This window comes from Arachis ipaensis, chromosome B05 (assembly GCF_000816755.2).
Source record: "Arachis ipaensis cultivar K30076 chromosome B05, Araip1.1, whole genome shotgun sequence".
In the NCBI taxonomy this organism is placed as follows: Eukaryota; Viridiplantae; Streptophyta; class Magnoliopsida; order Fabales; family Fabaceae; genus Arachis; species Arachis ipaensis.
This window is the reverse complement of record NC_029789.2, coordinates 15,235,933-15,252,827: the sequence shown is the minus strand read 5'-3', so window position 1 is coordinate 15,252,827 and position 16,895 is coordinate 15,235,933. Positions and strand designations below refer to the sequence as shown.

At 34.5% G+C, this 16,895-nt stretch overlaps 2 protein-coding genes across 16 annotated transcripts; both read left to right on the top strand.

Annotated features, from left to right (window-relative positions):
- On the top strand, positions 1-3,031 carry LOC107643075 (putative pre-16S rRNA nuclease). Of its 14 annotated transcripts, none has more exons than XR_002362448.1 (10): positions 1-156; positions 282-630; positions 717-774; positions 954-1,022; positions 1,114-1,209; positions 1,287-1,379; positions 1,730-1,776; positions 1,952-1,997; positions 2,284-2,421; positions 2,528-3,031. XR_002362448.1 is itself a non-coding variant. In XM_021123136.1 (9 exons), the coding sequence occupies exons 2-8, from the start codon at positions 488-490 to the stop codon at positions 1,993-1,995; spliced, it is 564 nt and encodes a 187-aa protein (XP_020978795.1). In that variant the 5' UTR covers positions 1-156; positions 478-487; the 3' UTR covers positions 1,996-1,997; positions 2,528-3,031. The 14 variants fall into 14 exon arrangements, 6 of the variants coding, with proteins under 6 accessions (XP_020978795.1, XP_020978796.1, XP_020978797.1 ...); XR_002362441.1 differs by having other exon boundaries at positions 1,938-1,997; XR_002362445.1 differs by having other exon boundaries at positions 1,730-1,795; positions 1,956-1,997.
- LOC107643074 (AT-hook motif nuclear-localized protein 5) lies at positions 4,225-7,442 on the top strand. 2 transcript variants are annotated; one of them, XM_016346627.2, is made up of 6 exons: positions 4,226-5,183; positions 5,217-5,432; positions 5,983-6,050; positions 6,415-6,546; positions 6,665-6,823; positions 6,959-7,442. In XM_016346627.2, exons 1-6 carry the CDS (start codon positions 4,886-4,888, stop codon positions 7,199-7,201), a joined length of 1,116 nt encoding a protein of 371 aa, XP_016202113.1. In that variant the 5' UTR covers positions 4,226-4,885; the 3' UTR covers positions 7,202-7,442. The 2 variants fall into 2 exon arrangements, with proteins under 2 accessions (XP_016202112.1, XP_016202113.1); XM_016346626.2 differs by having other exon boundaries at positions 4,225-5,432.

Below are 16,895 nucleotides of genomic sequence, written 5' to 3'. Positions count from 1 at the left end.
ATTACAACGATGGAACCCCTCTTCTTCGTGCAGTCGTGCTCTACCGTTCAATCCCAGGCCGCCACCGCGCACCACCCATCCTGCCGCAACGCTCCCCACGTCTGGCCTCTCACCGCATCTCGTGCTCTCATCTCTCAGCCTTCCAAGTTTCAGCAGGTAAACCTTTATGTATTTTTTTGGGGTAAGAAACCTTGGTTATAACTTTAAAACCCCATTGTTGTTATTATTGGTTAATGAAAATAAGCATATAATGATTATGATATATGTCGATGCAATTACAGGGTTTCCATATCCTGGAGAAACCACCCGTGTTATATATTTTGTTGCTTTGTTGTGTAAATTGTAAACATATACTGTAGTTATATATAATATCCTGTGATTATGATTATCTTTTCTATAGAATATCAGTGTTTAGGGTTTTAGACTTTAGTTGCTGTAATCTCCAATCCCAAATGAAAAGCAGCACTATGTTGTTAGATGAGATGAAATGAGGCAGGTGAAGGCGCTTCAGCTGTTTCATGATTTGGTGAACAAGAATGAACCAGCTCGGTTGCTTGGTTTGGATGTCGGTGATAAATACGTTGGTCTTGCTCTTTCCGACTTCCAGAACAAGATTGCTTCGCCCTTTAGGTCCCTTTTTTAACTCTCCTTTTCCTTTTCTTATTTATAAGATATTGATTTTGATACTATTTTCTGTATGTTCTTCAATGCCACAGTGTTCTGGTCAGGAAGAAATCAAATATTGATTTAATGGCTTCCGATTTCGAGACTCTAGTGAGCTTCTTCTCTTCCTCTCTCTCTTTTCCATTCAATTCAATTCAATTTATATCTTTTTTGTGTTCTGTGTTGTAAATATGATTTGTCGAGGTTGCTGCTTTTGAATTCAATGGTTCAAGCGGAAAATGAAAAAATCAATATCATCCTTGACAGTTTTACTATTTGTTGTTTTGCAGATCTCTAAATATTCATTGAAGGGCTTTGTTGTTGGCCTCCCTTTCAGCTGTCACCGTGTTTCTACTGATGTCTGTTTCTATCTTTAACCATCGCTATACTATGTATTATGTATTATAATTATTTCCCCCCTTTACTAATGGATTTCCTGTTTTTTATTAGGCTGGACAAGTGAAGGTCTTCATTGATGCCCTTTCTAGAACTAAAAAACTTCAAGGTCTGAAATATACTTATTGGAACGAGTCTTTCACGTCAAAGGTGAGCTCCACGAGTGCAACTCTGAAACTAGTGGATAGAAATCTGGTGTTGAGTCTCATATATCCCATTTTTTGCAGAATGTTGAATTGCTCTTAAGGCCTTTGAACTTGAATAATGCAGTTCATTCCAAGACTATGCTCGACAAATTTGCTGCTGTAGGGATACTCCAGGTAGGTTCTTTGGGTTCTTCATCTTTGACGTAATCTATTATTTTGTTGTTGTGACTTATGACTCCTAACGGAAAAGGTAATTTTATTCAGCATTCGCAATTCATTTACAACTGCAATCCTATTGATGTATACATTATTTGCTTCTGAAGTTGGCAAAGGTTTGTTCGTTCTAAGAAATTCATCATACGTAATATAACGTATTTACATATTTTTTTAAATATTATTTTGCCTTTTGAAAACTTTCACTTTTTCATGGAGTCAATTGAAGATAGCTTTTTGTATTCTGTCTTGTATGTTGATCGAATTAATCGGGTTCAGTTTATATACATTCATATGTTGGTGTTTTCTAGGGGTACCTGGATTATGTTAACAGAAAAATGAAGTTAATTGAAACAGAGTAAGACTCTAATAATGGTGTAAGTTCTCAAGTATCCTAGTCTTTTCTTTTGCATGATTGTTGCCTCTCAAAACTAGTTGCTTACTTTGTACTTCTTTTCTTTTCCTTTTTAATTTACTGTTTCAGTGTGTTTGTTGGATTCTCACAATTTGATGAATTAGGTCTCTTTCTGCAGGTAGGCATGAGCCAGATATCACATGTAGAAAACTGTTGTTGTAAAGGTAGGTTTTTGGCTACAATAATGAATCTTAATTTTTTTTTTTTTTTCTGTATTTGTATTCTTAATCTATGAGTGAAATGAAATTAATCATGTCATCATCGAGTCTACTGAGGTTGTTAGCTTTCAACCTTGATGAAAACTGAAAGGATTAAGTGGGAGTTCATAAATACTACAATATTATTTGATAAAGAGTTTCAGTATTGTATTTTACAAGTTCTTCAGCTTTATGAATCCAGTAGTTAGATATGTTAGAAACATCTATTAATGATCTAATAATTTATTTATAGACTTTTTATCCAAAGAATAAAGAATCCATGTAGAATGCACAGTTAGATGGATTATGGAATTGAAGATGTAAACAATGATATATTACTTTGGGACTTCATCAGTGTTTTATGTTACTGGTTGATCAATAGGTAGAACTTGTAAGTTTGGTCATTCTTATGATTCTCTTGTGGCATCATGGATATTTTGGAATGTCGGTCACGTTTTAACATTGATAACTGGATTTTTTTGGTGATTGAATTGAAGGTGTAAGCACCAAAGTAGGGGAAGGAAAAATTGGCTTCACAGAAGATCAAACGTGCGACATCAACTCCAGCAAATTTTAAACCTTTTAAAGTTGAACGGCAAGCTTGTTGTGATTGACTCTATTCAATTTATTTCTTGGAGATTAGCAGAGAAATTATTAAGAAAAAGCAGAGAAAGTAGAAAAAAGACTTGGTCTCAGCAATTTGACTGCCCCACCAAATAGACTACAACCAATTTCTTTGGAAAGCAAGCATCAAATTATTTCATTAACATACTTTTACTTTTTTTTTTTTTTGGGAATTTGATTATGACGAAAAGTGACTCAGGAAATTGTTTTCTCAAGCCAAGCTCCATACTTGTACCTTGCTCTTTGTAGGTATTACTTGGTAAGTACCATGTTAATTCTTCGAGCTTGCACATGCTGGAAGTTTTGGAGAAACTTTGGATTGCGTTTCTTTTCTGTTATAGATTCTATAAAATATTTAGTATTTGTGTTTGTTTTCACATTTCGATTATCCAAGAAAAGTCTATTCAGTATCAATGATACCATTATCAACACAAACATTTGAAAAATGATCTCATCTATTCACTTGTGTCATTTCACAACTTTTATATAAGAAGTCTTGTTTTGTGAAATGGGGTTGTCGGGTGGTATTCTAAGAGATTGACTACGTGTAAAGAGACAACGGATTAAAATAATATTATGGTAGTTCATAATTGTCTTTAGTCTCCTAGTTTATTGGACTATTTTCAATTTGATTTATTTTCATTTTGTTTTTACTAGTCTTTTCCTCTCACATCATCGAATCAAGTTGATTAAAATTATATCATTTTTTAATACAGGATTTTTTATGGTGTGTAGTTGTTGCCTTGTTTTCTGGAAACTTGTTAAGGTTATTTCTGATATACATGTTTTATAAAATATACATTTAAAAAACTTTAAAGAAATTATAATGATATATCGTGTCTTGAGAGTATTTATTAGAAAATTTCATTACTTAGAAATAAAGATGCATTGAAGTGAGGCAATAAAGTGAGAAAGCGTGAAATTAAACCTGACAAATGACAATATCGCTTTAAAGAATACAAAGACTAAAATTAGATTTGCTTTTGGTCCGAAAATAAATAAGTTTTTTTCCTACTATCCAAAAAAAAAAAAAAAAAGGTTTTTTTCCTTTCTCTCTTTGATGGGATCAAGTGGGTTAACACTAGAAACTGAAACATCCTCCAAGGTCTAAAACGAAAGGGTTCACTGCCCTAACCTAACAATTGGCAATCTGAAAAAGACATCTTGGGGGGTTTGGTACTGTTGTAGGGCCCCACTCTGTCCTTCCAACTCAATCCCACTATTCCCTCTTCGTATTAGTTTTTCCTTTTTCCTTTTTCCCCTTTTTCTTTTATTGTTAAGTTTCTTATTCTTTTTTATTTTTTTATTTTTCACCATTTTTGGTCAGATGTTGTTCAGATAACAAAAAGCCTCTTTCTTTTCATTCAACATGCAGCATAGCATAGGCCTATCCCTTTCACACGCACTCTCCTCTCTAATTCAAATCAAAAGCTCTCTTTTCCTTAACCCAAAAAATAAAAAAATAATAAAAAAGGATCTCTTTTTTTCCAAAGAAAACAATAATAATAATTACAATAATAATAATAATAAAGTTTAAATTCAATTTGTTTTCCTCCTCAAGTCCCAAGTGAAGTCCCACTCTTTGTCTTTTCTTCCCTTGCTTTTTCCCTTTTCCACCTCCTGCACCCCTCTGTCAAAACCCTAGATTTGAAAATCTAGGGTTTTTATTTTTTCTTAATGTGTTACAGTCATAATTTCGGAACTGCCAGCTTGCTACTCTCGCTTCTCTCTCCTCAATCCAAGCCCTTGATTTTTCTACATTTCTCCGCTCACTAAAAATCTGCCATGCGCCTTCAATGGTGACTCTGCTTCAGCTCTTAAGCCACTTCCTTTTTCCTTTCTCTTCTTTTTCTTTTTCTTTTTCTTTCACACACTCTCTCCCTCACTCTTTCTACTAGCGCATTCGTATTTCATCCTTTTGATGCTTCCTGTATCTTCGCTTAAGTAACCTGGCATTCACTTAAACAAATATCAGAACCTTGTCAATTGGAAAATAGTTAGATCCCGTTCTCTTCTTTTGTTGTTTTCCGATTAAAGATCCATCCTTTTTCGAACATTTTGAAGCTTTTTTGTTCTTGACCACGCTCTTAAACCTCGTTTTGGTATTTTCGTCTGGGTAATTTAGCTGTTGAATAGATTCTAGTTTTGAAGAGGATCTCTACATTAACTTAGATACCCTAAAAGCAAGCTGCATTAATAACAAATCATACAACTTTTTTTGTGGTAAATGCATGGATGGGCGAGAAGCAATGTCATTCTCTGGCGGCTCTGCCTCATTCTACATACATAGAGGAGGTGGAGGAGGAGGAGGAGGAGGTGTTGGTGGTTCTCGAACACCAACACAGCCACAACCCGGAGGCTTCCAAGGACCTCCTGGGTTCCGGGCTCTCTCAAACGTTAGAGGTGCTGGTGGCCCTGGTCCTGCTGCTTCTGCATTCTCACCAGAGCCTCAGCATCCTAATTTTGGCCATGGAATCAGCATAGGTTCCTCCTCCCCTGGTGGAGGTGCTGGTGCTGGTTCTGGTGCTGGTGCTGGTGCTGGTGGAGGTGGAGGTGGAGGAGGTGGTGGTGGAGGTGGTAGTGGTGCACCTCCTTCGTCTTCAGGGGAGCCTGTAAAGAAGAAAAGAGGGAGGCCAAGAAAGTATGGTCCTGGTGGACCTGTTTCTTTGAGGCTCTCTGCCACTGCTAATTCCTCTCCTGGCTCCGGTACTCCCTTGGAAAAGAAGCGGCGCGGACGCCCCCCTGGAAGTGGAAGGAAGCAACAGCTAGCTTCTCTAGGTATACTTAGCTTTAGCATTATCGTTTATTGTTTGATTACTTTGTTCTATTTGATGTATAAAGTGGTATGTGGCTGGCTATTTGCTTAATGTAGATGCAGATAACTATGTGAATATCTGGTTAATTTCCTGTGACTTATTTTAAATTTTCCTTTATTTGCTGTCATTATAATCTACTGAATGAAAAGGGTGGATGCGTGGCCTTTCATTTCATACCAATAGTTTTTCATTTATAGACACATTGTAGTTTATATGGTTGGATTGTTTTTCCATCTATTGTGGTTACTAGTATTGTGTAATTTGATTCCTCTTGATATCATTTCTTGGTAGCCATGAATAACCGAACATAATGTTTGTCTTAGAAGAACCATGAAAATCTGGCCAGTGGCTTTTGCGCTTTTTCCTTCCGTTTTGTGTGTAGCTCTTTTAAATGATAAGCCATGTGGGGTTAACAAACTTATTATTATCTGCTATGCTTGGAAGTGTTTTATCTAAAAAATTTGCTTTGAAAATGTGTTATTTGACATTCTTGTGTATGTTTTGTTTTCTAGGTGAATGGATGAATAGTTCTGCAGGGATGGCCTTCTCACCTCATGTTATAAGTGTTGAACCTGGGGAGGTAGTTATGTTCTTCCATATCATTAGATATTTTGTTTTTGATGCACTTTTTTATCTAGTATTATCTTTTTTTTTTTCCTCCCTTTTTTGACCTAAATACATTGCTTTATGTATTTAAACATGATGGATATCTTGCCCCAAAAACAGATCAATGCTGAATGCATTGGGTGTTGATTAGGTTTGTTCGTCTGGGATCTCTAACAGTTTATTTGTCTAGTATTAACATTATTTGCATTGCATTAGATATGTCTTCACTTAATGGAAGCCACTAATTGAATTGTCAGCTTTCAAATAATAATCATAGTTTGCCTTATTGTTGTACATGAAAACATGGTTTCTCTAGTGATAGAATTTCTCTGTTTCAGGACATTGTAGCAAAGTTATTGTCATTTGCACAGCAGAGACCAAGGGCTGTATGCATCATGTCTGGTACTGGGATAGTTTCTTCAGTCACTATGCGTCAACCTGCTTCTAATACTGTCAGTGTTACTTATGAGGTAAATGAATTAAACTACTCTACAAGCATCATCATGCCTTTTGTTTTGTCTGTATCCCCCTTTGATGATTCTTATGATGCATTAGTAAGCTTATGTCATGTTATTTTCCCGTTCTCAGGGACGATTTCAAATTTTATGCTTGTCTGGTTCTTATTTGGTTGCGGACGATGGTGGAGCTCGTAGTAGAACAGGCGGCATCAGTGTTTCCCTTTCTAGTCCTGAGGGGCATGTTATTGGTGGTGGCGTTGCTGTGCTTATTGCCGCAACCCCAGTGCAGGTATATAAAACCTATCACAATCTAGGGGCCATTCTTATTCTTGTTGCATGCTCATTCATGTTATGATAGAACCATAAGAATGCATCATTCCTTGCATATGTTATGCTTCAGAAACTGAGACATTGCTTGGTGCAGGTGGTAGTATGCAGTTTTGTATACGGTGGCAGCTCTAAGGCAAAGCCTAAGCAAGTGACAAGCACAAAAGATAGTGGTTCGGAGCCTCAAAGTAGCGACAAGTTAGCTTCTCCGGCAAGTGCACCTCCTCCTAATCAAAACTACAACTCATCTTCATCCGCGGTAGCCATTTGGCCTGGTTCGCAGCCGGCTGATCTTAAAAGTGCACATCCACACACTGGTATTGACCTGACTCGTGGATGAACACATTTTTATTATGGAAGAGATGTTGCAGTTTTGTATATAAATCTCTCTGTTGTAAATCAACTTGATTGTGAGCATTTGTAACTATGCTTATGCTTGTTTTCCCTCTCACTGGGTAACAAGATGGCACTAACATAATGCTGTAACAAATGGCGGTGGATAATTTCTGGGGTTAGTTTAACAATCTTGACTTGTTCAAAAATTTCTGCTGAAATTAATTTCAGAACACAATTAGGCTCTCTGGTGTTGGTGTGTTGTGATTATTTTTTGGGTGTCTAGAACGGATATAAGTTGGTAATTGTTTCAACACGATGGAAAGAAATCAGAGTATAGAAAGGAAGTATTAAAAATTTTAGTTGGATTCATCTAGTAAAAGAAAATTCATTCGATTAAATCAGCTTGTTCCCATTTGAATCATAATAACATGATTATGGTTATTAGGTTTATGAATTTTCTTTTCAGGTTTGTTCGAGGGTTTGTTAAGGAGTTTGTTTTTGGAGGAGGAAAAAAAGGTTTTATAAGATTCCATTGAGCTCACAAGTTTTTTATTATTTGGAAAACAAAAACTAAAACCCTCAAATCCTTTTGTTTCAAGCCATGGCTAGTGAAGTTCGTTAGGTAGGTAGTTTTTTGCCTTGGATTCGATTCTCACTTGTAAACAAAAAAAATTATTTATTTTAAAGTTTTTTAAAATTAAATATTATTTTTTGTTTAATTTAATTTATATTTTAATNNTTATGGTTCTAATTTCTAATTTTTTTTTTTAAAAACGAAGAATTTATTGGTTTTATTTATTAGTAACATTTAATAGAGAATTTAATGAATGGCGACGAAATCTTTAAAATCACACAAGTCAATTCAAAGTGCAATGTTTGTACTTTGTAGATCATTACGACAACTCAGTTGAGCACTTGCATACAGTAGGCGAGTAGGAGGAATTATTAAACTTATTATGGATGAGTTCCTCTGAAGAAAATTGTACATCAATAATTGGAATTGGAAATCTAGAAATTTTACGGGTAGATTTACAAAATAAGCATTACATAGATTATTAGTTAATTCATTATATTATTTAGTTCAATCATAATATATATATTGGCGGAATAAAAAAATTTTATACGAGGGGACCAAATTAGATTTTTTTTTCTGTTGTAAAATAAAAAAAAATGATTAATTCTCATAACAAATTATTCTCCCATTATATATTGAAATCTATTTTTTGTAGAGGTTATAACAAGTTTGCCCTACGATCGGCAAATTTGTAGATATTGGAACAAATTCAGCCACATCAGCGACAAACTCTATAAAGTCATTAAAGTTCGAACTCTATAAAGTCGAGTAAATCCCCAAAATGGTCCTTCAGATTGGCCCATGCACCAATGTTGTCCCTCAGTTTCTAAATGCTCTAAATGCACCCTCCAATTTGAGCTCCGTGCGAAATCCTGGTCCTTCCACCCAATTTCGGCATGACTCAGCAGCCGGAGCGCTGAGCTGGCAGTTCCACCACCTCTACGTGGGCTTCATCACCCTCCACCATCACCATCGTTCCTCCTCTCCTCCCAACGGAGCCACTACCCTTCTCTCTTCTTCCAATCCTCCTTTCCTTTCTCCCTTCCTCAAGCATTGCAACCCTTTCCTTCTCTCAGTTCACCAGCCTTCAGATCACTACCTCAGAACCACTGCCGCAACCCTTTCTCTTTTCTTCTTCCTCTCTTCTTTTCTCTTCTTCCTCAAGCTTGGAGAATATTTCCATACACTTTCAGCAACAATCAGAATCCAACAAACTAAATTAACCTATCATAACCACCTAAAATCAATTAAAACAGATAATTAAACTAAACTAAGCCTAAAACTGGTGAAAATTAAAACTAAATTCTAAATAAACCTAAACTAATAGGGGAAGTTGGAGGTGGTCAGACAGAGAAAGAAGACAAACCGAAACATGAGGAAGGAGAGGAGGGTTAGTCATCATGGGTGATGGAAATGACAAGGAGAAGCAGACGAGGGGAGGACACCGGCAGAGTAGTGGTTGCAGCGGCTATTGCGGTAGCAGTAGTTCGGTGATGAGGAACAAAGATGAAGGTACCCGGCTCTTTAGCTGAGAAGAGGAAATGGGGGAGGAAGATGTGGCGGCACTGGGTAAAGACTGGAGGTGATGGTGGTGGCGATGGAGATGCTGGAAGCTGCGATAGGACTAGGGTTCGGTGCGTGGAAGAGGGTGATGAAGATGGCAGATTGGCGGCGACAGTAAGCTCGGGCCCGGCAGAAGTGGTTCGCCAGGAAAAAAGCTCGACAACTCTGGACCTGATGGGGAAGGAGAGGATAGAGGGAGGAGGTTGGACGCGGTAGTCGCAGATGGTGGAGGCTATGGTGGCTCGCGGTGGTGGTTCAGCCTTAGGCCAATGGAAAGAGCTACAATGCTTGAGGAAGGGAGAAAGGGAAAGGAAGATTGGAAGAAGAGAGAAGGGTAATGGCTCCAATTGGAGGAACAATGGTGATGGTGGAGGGTGATGAAGCCCACGTGGAGGTGGTGGAACTGCCAGCTCAGCGCTTCGACTGCTGAGTCATGCCGGAATTGGGTGGAAGGACCAGGATTTCGCACGGAGCTCAAATTGGAGGGTACATTTAGAGCATTTAGAAACTGAGGGACAACATTGGTGCACGGGCCCAATCTGGAGGACTATTTTGGAGATTTACTCCTATAAAGTCATTGAAGTTCGTCCATAAATTCGACAAATTTTAAGGGTATGTTTAGCAAAAGTATTACAAGAGAAGAAGTAATCAATTTTTGGTTTGACAAACTTTTGATCCATAAACGCAGAAGTAATTTTACTTTCAAAATCACGTTTACAAGAAGCTATAATTTTGAGTTTTTGCGTTTCACCAACAGACTTTTAGCCATCAATACTCCATGTTTATTTATCTTTTACTAACTTTATCCTTTATGCATGTTATTATATTATTTCTGGAATTCGTATTATTTTTGTTTACATGAACTTTTTTTTTATTATTTATTATTTTTATTATTTTTTTATAATATGACTAAAATTTATATTTTGTTAGTTTTAATTAAAAATATATTTTGCCAATTTTTATATATTATTTTTATTTTAGTGTATAAATATTAATTTTATTATAGAATTAATTAATAAGATCTATTCAATTATCTAAATTAAAATGATAAGATAATATACAAAAATTATTTAAGTTGATGTCTATTTTAATAATTTTTTATCTAAAAGTGATTTTGAGTTGTAGAATCTAAACAACATTTATTTTACTATAATTCATTTTGATGCAAAAATTACCAAACATAAATCACTTTAACACAAACTTACTTTTCATCAAAATCAAGTTTGCAAAATCAATTTTATTCAAACTCCTGTTTAGGATCCAAACACACACTTAATATCTTTAGAATATACAGACCATTTAATAGTTTCCTTGATTAGCATTAGGGAGGAAAGTAAGGAAGGGGATGCTTTAGGACTTGCCAGATAACGGTGGAAGCCTGAATGGTTAGACGTTTAGTTTGGCCAATTGTTGGATACTTAAGTCATGCAAAAATACATGACAACACTAAGATGTTTGTGCTAGACTTTAATTTGTTAGATTAGGGTGTGTTTGGCAAACGCGTTATAAGAGAATTATGTGTTTAGTCTTTTTGAAAGCTTCAATTTTTAGTTTGGCAAATTTTTGATTCATGAACGTAGAAGTGATTTTGTTTTCAAAATTACGTTTACAAGAAGCTATAATTTTGAGCTTCTGAACCGGTTTTTAGCCATCAATATTCTATCTTTATTTATTTTTTACCAACTTTATCATTTATGCATGTTATTATATTATTTATAGAATTTTTATTATTTTTTATTTCATGAACTCTTTTTTTATTATTTTTATTTTTATTTTTTATTAATTATTTATTTGATATTATACACTTTTATAATTATAATTTTTTGTATTATTTTTATTATCTTTTTATAATATGATTTATTGATTCTATTAGGTAAAATAAATTAAATAAAAAATTAATTATAAATAATAATAATAATAATAATAAATTATAGCATATTAAAAAAGAGTATTAAGAGTACTAAAAATATACTATATAAAAAAATATCATAAATTTTTTTTATTTATTTCAATTACTACCAAGATAAATATTTAATTTTTTTTATTATTCTTAGTACTCTCTAAAATTTATATTTTGTTAGTTTTAATTAAAAATATATTTTGCCAATTTTTATATATTATTTTTATTTTAGTGTATAAATATTAATTTTATTATAGAATTAATTAATAAGATCTATTCAAATATCTAAATTAAAATGATAAGATAATATACAAAAGTTATTTAAGTTGGTGTCTATTTTAGTAATTTTTTTATCTACAAGTGATTTTGAATAGTATAATCCAAACAACATTTATTTTACTATAATTCATTTTGATGCAAAGATTACCAAACATAAATCACTTTAACACAAACCTATTTTTCATCAAAATCAAGTTTGCAAAATCAATTTTATTCAAACTCCCGTTTGTAAACTGTAATCCAAACACACACTAAAAAATTTACCCAATTACATAAAGACATAATCCTTCTTCTTTTTTCTCACAATTAGAAATAACTTTTAATATTTATTCTCCTTTTCTCTCATCTCACATCAACTTTTAAATAAGTTTTATAAACTATTTTTACAAGTTATTTTTTTCATATATAATTTATTTAATGTTATTTATTTAAATTCAGAGTAGATATTTTGTAGAAACTAATGTTAAGTATTAATATAGAAATAATTATTTAGGGTTAATTATTTAAAAATTAGTGTTAAGTACTAGACATATTTTATTAATTATTTAAATTTGTTATGTAAATTTAATATGTTTTAATTTTTATTTTTTTAGTTTTAATTATTTAGAGTTATTGATATTAATTATTTAAGTATTTAGAATCATTGTTAGTTGTAAAATAGTTGAAGTTATTGATATTAATTTTTAAATGTTTTATTTTAGCTACTTTGATAGAGTAAAACTTGTTAGACTATGAGAACAATTTTTATAGCTTAGATCAGGTAAAGCATATTGCTAGCAGACTTAGACAATTGGTATAACATCTAAGTTATGTCTTTAATGAATATAAAATTTATATTATTTTAAACATGAATTTGACATAAAAAAAAAAAATTTAGCCTAATAGGGTGTTATGGACGCAACGAAATTTACTGGCAAGACCTAACGAGCGTACTAGGATATATCTCAGACGTGCTGATTTTGAGCATGTAGCCTACATGATTCAGTAGGACCATGGTTGGGCTTTAGTTTGGGTTTCACACTTTTTACCTACCCTATTGAAAAATAACCATCACCCTACATGATATGGCATATCAATTAGATCTTAATATTGATGGAGATCCTATTAATGACTGTATTGGTGGATGAGAGCATTTCTACGATAGATGTTTCATGGAGGATCTGTGTCAGCAGCTACTAGGACATGTATACCATGTCCTACCACAGACAGGCGCAAAATAAATGAACTTTCAACTTATCGTGGTTCAGAGATACTGGATGTTGGGATTTGGAAGAAGATGCAACGGAGAAGCGATTACTGCAGTACACCCGAGGGTACATAGTGTAGATCTTAGGGGACATCTTGTTTCCATATGTGTCCGACTCCCGCATTCAGATGGCTACCTCTTTTATAGGATCTGGACTGCTGTGACTAGCTATCTTGGGGTTCAGTTGTGCTTGGATGGTTGTACCGTCACGTGTGCCATACCACCGATTATAGTCAACAAAACTTAGGTAGACGTGGGAGTTGCTTTTGTCTTGGGCATATCATAACATTTGTAGTTGTCGACCTAACAAATTTGAGCAGTGGCTTTTTTTTATAGAGGTATTATATGCATTTAAAAAATTATGTTTCATTCTCATGTAAGTTAATGTTTATGGTTGTATAAATTTTAATATATCATTATATTATAGGTGTATGTGTGTCACAAGTCGTGAAATGACACTGTGCAAACCAGGCTTCGGTCTTGGAGACAGATTCTGAACAACATTGGGATTTATAATATATCTAATTAGTTGCATTTTTAGTTAAATATCTTTGTGTTGTGCTTCGATTTTATTTTACTCTTATCTTAATATTGAGTGTATTGTCTTAGCAATGTGTACAAGTCGACTGGACTCCATATATTGACTCACATATCCAGAACATGGTTCCATCAAGGGTAGTACAGGCTGAACCCTCATATGTTTTCATGTGTCCACTATTGTGCTTTGCGATTGTGGGGTGGCATCAGATGGATCCTGTTGTCAGGCAATTCGGTGGTTTGCAGCACATTCCTATGATGCCACTTAACATTGAGGAGCTACATAGACATGATAGTAGACTTGGTAGAGTCGAGTGGTACCCTGATTATTTAAGAAACTGGTACGAGATGTGGGAGGCTCAGTTGAACAATTGCATCTTTATACATCACGCATTTGATCTGTGCCCATCATAGGAATATCTATGATGGTACTTTTGATAGGCACATCTAGTCTTGGTAGGATTAGGTGATCGGCTGGATGTTGTGGTTGGAGACATTCCTGGGAATCTACCAGTTGACGACCCACTTGCTCCATAGTTGCATAAGCCGGAAAATGGCAAACTCCCACAAGTGTGACCATGAAGAGGGAGACGGGACAGAGCGCATCTTAGGCGCGAGGCTAGTGCGGCTCACCAGTCATTCTCTCATTGGCCTACAAAGAGTAAAGGAGTATACAGTTGTTGAGTTGCAGATAGTAAAGGAAGTTGCAAGATGTGACAGATAGTAGAGGAACCATCCCTGTGGATTATTTGACACTCAGACCACCACATCTGACACAGTCATCAAATTTCGAGCTTAGTCATCAGGGGCAGGCATTAGAGGTAGACCTCAATCATCAATGGAAGATTCGTTTTGATCCTATATTTAGCCAGAAGGATTTGTCTACTTCACAATCTTATCATCCCGAGCTCCAAACACAAGATCTCGACACTCAGACTGGGTTTATACTAGATTGGATTAAGATTTTTCTCGACCCATCCACCGATGTCATGGGTTGTCAGGGAGCTACGTCTAGGGATAGCTAACCACACTATATAGAGCTGTTTTGCATAGATGCATGCCTCTCCACCACCTTCAGCCTATGTCCCACGACACATTAATGATTCATCCAAGTGAGTGCTATCAAGGAGATAAATGGTTTGCAATGCTTGAAAGCCTCTACACAAGGAGGAAACGTAAAAAATGTCTGACGAAACATAGCACTGTTATTATCACCTTGTGTTACAAGTTGCATCAAGTACCTAAATCACCATAGTTGTTGGAACATATTAAAATACAAGAAACCATATGTAACTGAATGCAATACAATAAATCTTACCGGATAAGTACATTTGTATTGCGAATAACCACCTAGGAGGTTCGTTGTACACTTCCTTCCAATCTCCATATATCCTGGTAATAATTTTCTACTTTGCAAGCCAAACTTTTTTATAAGACGTTTTGTAATCAAAGGTGATTCTCAAAGATCCTTGAAGAACTCTTATACTAATCGTTTGATCTATTTTGACCATTTTGAATATGTGTTAAGCTACCACCTTCGAGTTCAGCCTTCCATGGTCTAGCCTAATGATGTTTGCATGCAAGAATGAGGGTCGTTGTATCTCCTTACCTCCTATTTTTTCTACTTTGGCAATAGAAAAGGCATATGCTCTATTGATAAACCGACCCAAACTTAGTACATTGTACACTATACTTCAACTTGTCACTCTCTAATATCTTATATTCTATAGCCCTCCTGATGTTATACATTTTAATTGCCATAATGACTTCTTTTTTGTTTTCAAATTGTTACCCAATCTCAAACTCATTCGTTAGATCATCTTTGAGGCCTCCCTGACCAAAAGACCAATCTCGATTCATTGACTCGAGGTTCAACATGAAAAAGTGAATGGGATGATTGTACAGTTTGAAAATAGCAGACTATGTCAGCGTGACTTATGAGACTGTGAAGTTATTTATCTCTTCATCCTCCTCATTTGGTATATCCACAAGTTCATTCTCTACTACTTCACCATCGAACACATGGTTAATTTTAGAAGAATCCATCATTAGATCTCTGATCGCAGAACTATTATGGATTTTAAAATCTGCCAACATCCCATCATTGTAACCTTCAGGATTTGACTCTCCTTGACTCCCCTTAGGTGGCATGTTCAGATTGTTCTAGGTGCCCCATTTGCGGGGTTCTCATCATCAACTTCTAAAGAAGTCCTCCCACACAGGTCGACCAACAGATGGTCATTTGAAAAATGATTGTGCCAACCCGTGATTAGACATATCTCTTTGTCATCATGTATTCTGAAGGTTCTGAATGTCCTAGAAAAAGAGGGTTGAATCTATGGCCTTTTTTAATTTTTGTACACTTTAACTTCAAACTGGATTTAAATCAGTGTTGTTATTGAGTCTATAATGTTGATTATGCAGGAGACAATTTGATTTTGTCTCTTGACAAATGATCAATAACAAAGCAAACAAGTTCCTTTCAACAAGCTACAGTGGTTGCACAAACATAGAATTGCTATGTTGATTTTTCTTCTTTTTCAACCTTTGATTTGATTTTTGCTTTTGGCACCGGCATTTGACTTTTTCTTCTTTTTTTTTTCTTTTTAATGTTGAGACTTGGTGATCACCTTTTTTATTTTGATAAAACCCTAATCTGAACATACCTTTTTGCTTGTGAAACTTTTCATCCTTGATTTACAGTTAGTCACGTAGGTTACAATCCGAAGAGAGAAGAGTGTTTGATTAGAGTGTTGGGTACATTAGATATGGGACAGAGAAGAGAATAAGTGCTGGCTCTTGGGAATTTTGGACCTATTTAACATATTTTAATTTTCTGCACACTGAATACATACATCAACCATACTTTTGGACTTTTAACCCAAAACTATAATGTTAATCATCATCAAATTATTGTTTTTTATTTTCTCAAATTCAACATATTTGATACCTAGATAAAAAAAATATATTAGAAGTGATAATGAGTTAATGACATATTAAAATAATAAAAAGTATCATCTATGAAAAATAAGATAATAATAAAGTAATTAAATACACGATGTGAACAACATAATACATTTTTTTAAATAAAAGTGTTGTCTACCTCTATCGAATATATATAATAAATTTTCTCACTTTCTTTGCGTGGTATTGACCAATGACATGTACTACAAAATTTTTTATCGTTATTAGATCCCTCACTTCAATTGACAAGTATACAAAAATTGATTGAACATAACCAAATACAGCAGATCCATTTTGATCAAACACAAATTTTTTATCATAATAAATTGATTACAATGGTATCAAGGACGAAGTTATATACTAGGGAGGAGAGGCAATGGCCCTAAAAAAATATTTTCTTTATAAAAAAACAAAAAAGAAGAGTGGTCCTCCAAGTTAAAAATGTATGACCTCCTCCACTTAATCAGACTTTATGGATTTAGTTTGGACCATGGACTTAATTTGAGCCATGAACTAATTGTAGTTTTAAATTAAAAAAAAAAACGTAATAAATCATTTATTATATGATGTATTTTTAAATTGAATCAAAAATAAAAAATATGTTCTTTTTTTTCTCTTTCTTAATGTCACTCTTT

What these genes read in the sequence shown, in the direction of transcription:
- LOC107643074 (XM_016346626.2), top strand. Translation starts at nt 4,886, where the DNA reads ATGGATGGGCGAGAAGCAATGTCATTCTCTGGCGGCTCTGCCTCATTC. An exon ending in GCAACAGCTAGCTTCTCTAG is followed by an intron (nt 5,433 to 5,982) that starts GTATACTTAGCT and finishes TTTGTTTTCTAG; the next exon opens with GTGAATGGATGAATAGTTCT. An exon ending in CTGTCAGTGTTACTTATGAG is followed by an intron (nt 6,547 to 6,664) that starts GTAAATGAATTA and finishes TCCCGTTCTCAG; the next exon opens with GGACGATTTCAAATTTTATG.
- LOC107643075 (XM_021123136.1), top strand. Translation starts at nt 488, where the DNA reads ATGAGGCAGGTGAAGGCGCTTCAGCTGTTTCATGATTTGGTGAACAAG. An exon ending in AAGATTGCTTCGCCCTTTAG is followed by an intron (nt 631 to 716) that starts GTCCCTTTTTTA and finishes TCAATGCCACAG; the next exon opens with TGTTCTGGTCAGGAAGAAAT. An exon ending in GTCACCGTGTTTCTACTGAT is followed by an intron (nt 1,023 to 1,113) that starts GTCTGTTTCTAT and finishes GTTTTTTATTAG; the next exon opens with GCTGGACAAGTGAAGGTCTT.